This window comes from Cariama cristata, unplaced genomic scaffold, assembly GCF_000690535.1.
Source record: "Cariama cristata isolate BGI_N322 unplaced genomic scaffold, ASM69053v1 scaffold29810, whole genome shotgun sequence".
Taxonomy (NCBI): Eukaryota; Metazoa; Chordata; class Aves; order Cariamiformes; family Cariamidae; genus Cariama; species Cariama cristata.
This window is the reverse complement of record NW_009596800.1, coordinates 11,560-18,785: the sequence shown is the minus strand read 5'-3', so window position 1 is coordinate 18,785 and position 7,226 is coordinate 11,560. Positions and strand designations below refer to the sequence as shown.

General features: G+C 48.0%; 1 protein-coding gene across 1 annotated transcript; it reads left to right on the top strand.

The window, feature by feature from the left end:
* Positions 1–237: 237 nt before the first annotated feature.
* Positions 238–4,435, top strand: LOC104167349 (tapasin-related protein-like; the record flags this gene model as incomplete). Its single annotated transcript, XM_009707589.1, has 6 exons — positions 238–486; positions 1,750–2,034; positions 2,502–2,843; positions 3,029–3,352; positions 4,065–4,154; positions 4,395–4,435. Coding segments are annotated over 6 exons (1,331 nt in total), but the record flags the coding sequence as incomplete, so codon positions are not given.
* Positions 4,436–7,226: the final 2,791 nt, after the last annotated feature.

Here is a 7,226-nt window from a genome sequence, read left to right as displayed (position 1 = left end):
TCAGTGACGGTCTCCCAGTGAAAACCAGGGTCTTCCTAAAGGTTAATGGTGTTGCCAGAGGAGGGTGGTGGAGGGCTAGGGGGGTGCGCTGCCAGCAGGGCTGGGAGTACCACCCCAAAGTGGTAGCCAGGCCCCAGCCTCCCGATTATTTATCCCCCATGCCAGAGAAACTCATACCCCCTTCTTTGTTTGCAGCGGGGTTCATGCATTCAACCGGTTCTTTTCCCCTCCCTAAAGGGCCGGTGAAGGATCCCACACCAGCGCCTGCGTACCGCAGGGTGGATATTGCCCTGGCCTGCTCCTACGTGGGGGAAGACGGGAGAGGCTTCCTGCACGCCTTTGGCAGCTCGTCCTCCGAGCATCCTGCTGCCCTCGTGCTGAGGGGTATCAGCGTCAGAGATGATGGGAACTTGGATGATGTAACTGAGTACAAAGTCCCACAGGAAAATCCTGACCACTCTTCTCCCATTGTCTTTGAAGCCTCAGGTGAGTGGGAGAGCTGGGGTGAGAGCTGCTGCTGCGGGTTTAACCGCTCACATGCACTGGGCTTCTACAAGATTTTTCTTTAACTGAGTTTAGACAATTAATTTTTGAATGGCCACTAAAGTTTCATGCATGATTTCCTGAATTCAGCAACGGGGACTTCAAGAAAGGAACTTTGTGGAAGATGTTAGCAAACCCTGTTGAGGCACCGCTCCTACTGGGGCTATCCTAGGTTGCCTATCTCTTGGGAAATCCTTTGTCAAAAACAGCTCGGGAATTATTCCACTATACAGTATTATTGCACCTGTAAAGAGCATTCACATCTTTAGTCATGCAGGTGGTTTTTACCAGCAGGAAGCATGGTGGTAGGTGGGCATGAAGCAGAGATGTCCTGCTCAGAAGGCTGGCTGTGTGTGACTTGGCTCTCCTTCCTTCACTCAGGGGTGCCAACCTGCACTCCAGCCTCTGTAGCCCGTGCTTTCTGCTTAACTTTGCAAACACAATCAAGCGAAGGTCTCAGCCTCTACTTCACTGTCGTCTTGTTCGCTGCCTGCAGCGAGCATGTGCTTCACTACAAGCTTATTCAAGGCTCCAAGACATTTTCAGAGAGGAAGCTGAATCCATTAGCCTAGGTCCAAGCTTTCCCTCAAGTGGTGTGGATGGACTGGGCATGGGTGATTTGAAGCACACTACAGCCAGGCTACTGTCAGGCATTGCAAACACGGAGTTAATTTCCAGTGATGTCTGTGGAAAGCGTATAGGTCACTAGGATGCTTAGACCTACGCTTAAGCCCATGCTATGATCAAAAACACAGATACAGTGTGTCTCTACATCCAATCACTCCTGCCACCCTTTCTTTCCTTACCCGGTCTGCTTCGGTGTCTCCTTTGTTTCTGGATTCAGGTCTAAAAGGAATCAACATTGCAGGCCTTTACTGGGCATTTCACATACACAGCTTGCTTTCTTGGGCTAGCTAAAGGGAATCTGTTCTGTTTATTCTCCTTTCTCAACAGCTTCCTATGCCCAGCGTGAACTGTGCAATCAGTCAGGATAAAATACAACCAACAGACTGCAAGATGTAAGACAGTCATGACAAACCTCTCATATTCTTCGCAGTCCTTCATCTATTAAGCCTAACCTGGCATCTCTGGGCTCTGACTGACCCCCACAGTGCATGATGCTTCTCCAAAATATGTCTCTCATCATCTTGTGTTTTTTTTCCCTTTTGAATTCAGTTGGTTAAACCTTTTCCTCTATCCCCACAGCCCAGTCGGTATCCATCCCACACGCAGAGTCCCTGCTGCATGCAGACTGTGATGGGGAGAAGGTGAACTGCGAGATCTCCCCATACAGCTCCCAGCGGACTGGCGAGGGGCCCTGCCATACCTCCTGGTTCATGGCCACCCTGCAGCTCTCCAGAGGGATCAGTATTGCCCTGGTGCTCAAAGCACCCCACTGTAGCAGCCTGGAGGAGGAGAAGGAGCACGATGCAAAACTGCAGCCAAAGCTGAGGATTCCTATGAGCAAGGAGGGGACATTGCTGACCACAGGTGACCAGGTGGCCTTGGATGCCCCCACAGGACCGAGGGACATGAGGGGAGCCTGCCTCCCTAAGAGTCCTATGCCCCACCTCACACCAGGACCTGAGGGCTGCTGGGAGTTGGTGCTTAGGGAAAAAGGGTTGTGCAGATTGCCCCCCATCCTGCCTCTTTTCAGGGTTTCCCATGTCCCAGCCCCTGAGCATGACAAGCACCTTCAAGACCATGTCATGCACTTGGTGTCCACCTGTCTCCCTGCCCCACTAACCCCACCGGGCTGGCTTCCTCCAGCTCTTCAGTCCACATGGCCCCTGGAGCATGCCTGTGCCACCTCCTACTCTTTGTCCTCCTCCTCCTCCTCCTCCTCCTCCTTCTCCTTCTCCTTGGGTGGGGAGTTCTCTGCCAGCCTTTCCTTCCTAAGGGTGCATTCTTTAACCACACCTGTTTAATTCTCTGCTTGCCTGTGTTTCTGTTTCTAGTTGAATTTCAATCATCATCAGGCAACACTTCCCTGCGCACGCATCTTGGTGGTTCAGTCACCCTCGACTGCCACTTTGCCTTGGCTCCCAGCTCCTCGCTGTCCTCCCTGGAGTGGAGGAGGCAGCACCAAGGCAGTGGCAGTAGCCTTTTCCGGTACCAGGTGGGGAGCGGAGGCCCAGTAGCGCAGCCAAAAGTCCACGTGGATGTGGCAGAGCTGCTGGGGAGTGGAGACGCATCGCTTAGCCTGCAAGGAGTGAGCGTGGGAGACGAAGGGACGTACATCTGTTTGGTGTCCACCACGCTGCACCAGGCCCAGCACATCATCCAGCTGCATGTGGCCGGTGAGGAAGGGAAATGCCTGGGGGCAACAGGAGTCCCATGTCCCCAGGCACTGAAACTTTGCCCTGCACCCTTATCCCGTTGCTCACAGCACTCATCATCACAGGCAGCTCATCTTCTCTCCTTTGTGGATGGAGGCTTTTGTACTCTGCTAACAATAAGTCAATTCCTTTTTTATCTCCTCCAGAGCCTCCAAGAGTTCGTGTCATTCCAGCAGTGGTGTCATTTGAGAGAGATGTGATGACTACTCTGACCTGCAACATTGCTGGTTATTACCCCCTGGATGTCTCGGTGAGCTGGACACAGAAGACTCCTGAAGATGACACGGAAATTCCTCTCTCAAACGCACATTTCTCCAGCCACCGTCAAAGCCGAGATGGCACCTACAGCATCACCTCTTACCTCAGCATCAGCTCAGCCACAGCACGGGCACCAGCCACCTACAGCTGCCATGTTTCACATGTGGCCCTGGAAGAGCCTATCTCTGTGAGCACCCATCTTAAGGTGCCAGGTAGGTGCCAGGGACAGAGGGGTGAGTTCTTCTTCCTGCCCAGACCTCCTCCCACCTCATCTACCCACCACAAGGATCAAAACCTCTGCCTGTTTCTCCATGCTTTCATTCTGGTGTCCTCTCATACCCATCCTCTCTATCCTCCTCTGCTCTATCCCTTTCATTTTCTCAGCTTTTATTTCACTCCCTGAAGCTTTTGAGGAGCAAGTATCTCATTTCCTTCAGGGGAAAAGAGATTTTATGACTGAAAGTGGAGCAACAGAGCAAAAATTTGTACCACGTGGTCTGGACCCCACTGGACAGGCACAAGAAAACAGCCAGGCCCCAAGGAGTTAGACATCCAGCTGGACTTGATGTTCAGCTGGAGACTGATGCTGCTTGAGAGCTACAGCAAAAAATCCTTCCCCTTGTTGGACCTGTTGGGGTTCTCACTTTCCTTGCTGATGGGAGATTGCTCCTGTGTCTCCTCCTGACCCAGCAGGGAAAAGCAAGCAATACTGCAGTTTAACAAGTTATGACATATCGGTCCAGCCAGTACAACTGGCCGTGGGTCTTTGTGGCTTTAGTTCACATGTGTCGTGTCACATCTGTGTGCCTGACAAGAGCATGCACACCAACAGTTGCTGGGGGAACTCGTTTAACTGTGACAATTCGTTGGCTGTTCAGCCACTCCAGCCAACCTAACATCACTGATCCTCCTCTTCCTCTGCAGAGCAAACGGGATTGGAAGGACTGGTGGGGGCTTCCATTGCTACCATCATTTTCATCATTGTCCTCTTCATTGTGCTCAGGAGAAGAGCAGGTAGGAGTTTAAAATGCTGAGCCACTTCCCTCATGGGTGAGATGCAGCAAGGAGCATCTTCCTCTCCCCTGCACCCTGGCTCAGGAGAGATGGAGGTCAGGATATCCCAGGATCCTGGAGGGAGAGGTGGGGAGCAGATGAGCTGGAGACTCATTTCTGGTGGAAGGTAGCATGAGGTGATGTTTTGCACTGCTTTGGTCTTCCTGCATCTATCTTCTTTTTTTTCTCTCTCCTTTTCAGCTAAACCAAAGTCTGAGCAACTTCTAAGGGCTTCAGAATAGAGGAAACCCTTGGGTCAGCCACCTGCAGTCCTTTCTCTCCCATCCCTTGACACATCCTACTCAGGAAAGCCAGCCCTGTCCAAGTATTAACGGAGCTATCAGTCGGTGTGGGAGGGCTAGGGCTGCCCTTGGTGGGGGAGCTGAGTGACTGTTCAGAGGTGGACTCACAGAAAGCCAAGTCTTCATCTTGGGAGGGCAACATCGGTAGCCTCAGCTCTTCCCTGGGATGCTGCATTACAGGCAACATGCATACATTTTTAGAAATGCCTCTTCTCTGGTTTCAGGGAGAATTAAATTGTGTATAGATGAGTGTTTCTGTGACTGTACATATGTATACAGATATATGTATATATGACTACATGTTGTAAGTAGGTATACGACATTTACACATGTATGTAGGTAAGTATCTGTAGATGTATATAGCTACATTTGGTTGATGTGTACAAGGCAGGTGTTTAAGATATTTATGTATGTATGTGTTTTAACTGTGAAGCTGGGCAAATACGCAGGCAAAATGAGTACTTCAAAATAGTAAATCCTCAAGCAGAGGAAGTTATGTGTTAAACTGATCACAAATCAAGCAATCAGAAAAATATGACTCCCCAGGAGAAAGTTACAATAAATTTTTTAATAGAAATTTCACTGCTAGAAGTTTACAAGATGGAGAAGATCTGTAGTTCTGTAGCTGTGAAAAAGACAAGCACAATTAAACACTTTTCCTGCCTGACAGAGAATTTGAAGGTAACACTTAGAAATCTTGTATATAACCGACAGGGGAAAAAAAAAAAAGCAGAAGGAAGGTCTGGATGTAAAGGAAGTATATGGCACACAATAAAAGCAAGAATTTATGAGGCATACAAGGTGATAAGGAGTGTTCAAAATAATCTGGAAAAACTGGATTGTTGCAAGTGCTAACGGCACTTGGAAGGAGTTTCTTCAAAATACGTTGAAAACCAAGAAATTCTAGCAATGGCCTAGGCTCTTACTGGGTGGATATAGGTAAAACTGTTGATAGAGAAGGTTTTTGATGGAGGCTTTTTGATACAGAGAAGATAGTTGTTTGTAAACAGAAAGAAACAGAATTGTGTATTCGTACTACATGAGGATGGTAAACAACTTCCTATTCTATTTGTGAACTAAGGAAGGTTTTAACAGCATCTATTAAGTATAAGTATTTTCAGATCAGTAGCCAAGAAAATTTGCATCTCAGAATCATAAAAGATTTGGCTGAGGAGGCACCTGGCCCAATGGAGTTAGGTATTTAAAAATCCTGGCATACTAGAGAAATCCCAAGATCTTGGAAGAGTGCGTCGTGCCAGTGTTCACAGAGAGAAAGCGACATGACACCGAAGACTGTTAGATGGTTCCATAGTAATAATAATAGGTAAGAGAGTGTAAAGCTACTACAAGTTAGCTAACAAAGACTTTAACAATGCAAATAACAATAATTTAGCATGTTTTAAATAAAAATGTTGTGAGAAACAAACCTGACTTCATTCTTTGATGAAATAATACATTTGGTTGATAAAAGCACTGGTGCAGATTTAACAAACCAAGGAATTTGTAAATTCTGAAGAAAAAATAGTAGTGTATGTATACATCATAATTTGCATTATATGGATTAATTACTAGCTAACAGACAAATGGCAAAAATTCATTGTCCAAAAAGAAGCAGCAATCACTGCTGAAAGTGTGTGCCTCTCTGCAAGAACTGTGCTGTTTAATATTTCATAGAATTATAGAATGGTTTGGTTTGAAGGGACCTTAAAGATCATCCAGTTAGAACCCCCCCTGCCATGGGCAGGGACACCTGCCACCAGACCAGGTTGCTCAAAGCCCCATCCAACCTGGCCTTGAACAGTGATGTGATGCTCAGTAATGCCAGTGCAGTCTCCTCAGGTACTGGACCACCACGCTGTCTCGGTGCTGTTGATCCACAAATCCCTATCGGTTGCCTGACCTGTGAGAACACTTAAGAGTGACCATGGGCATAATGTAATTGCTGGTGGAAGCAGTTTTTGCTTGTATCATTTCCTCTTCATTTTTGATGCATTGCCAATAAATATTTTTAGTTCCAATGGTTGTCTTCTGTCTGTGCACCTCCCGCACTGCTCTGCGGAGTCAAGCCTACAGCCTGGCTCCACAGCCACTGAACAGCCCTGCAGAGAGGGGGAAACCACCTGGAACTCGGGAAGGGGAGCTCCAAGGGATCCTTGCTGTCAATACTGGTTCCCTCACTCCCAGGGGCTGCTACTCTGGACCAGGACTCACGGAAACTTTTTGTGCTGCCTGCTGAATTCAAAGACCCCCCCAGATAACGGGTGGGTATGCGACAGCTGGCTCTCCTGCAGCCAGGGAGGAAGGACAAGCTGCCAAGAGCAAGAACCTCATCAGCAACCACTGGAGAAGTCACTGTCATCTGTGACTGACAATGCCAAGTTGGAAGCCCAGCAAAGCCTAAAGCTGCAATACCCATCGGCAGTGCAGGCACACACATGGGTTTTTATTATGTTGAGAGCTTGGAGGTGGTCCAGAGCAAAATGACAGGACTAAGTAGGAAAGTCAGAAAATGCCTTACAGGGGACACTTTGAGGCATTACTCTGGTTTTACTAAACCAGTATGTCTCTCAATCTCACCACAGAAAATACAGAGTACTGATGGCACTGTAACCTACAGAAAAAGGTAAAGTGAGAATCAACAGCTGCAAGTTATATTTAGGCATGTTCAGAGTAGAATAAGACATAATACACTCAACAGTGAGGATGATTGTCCTAGCTATCTGTCAATAAA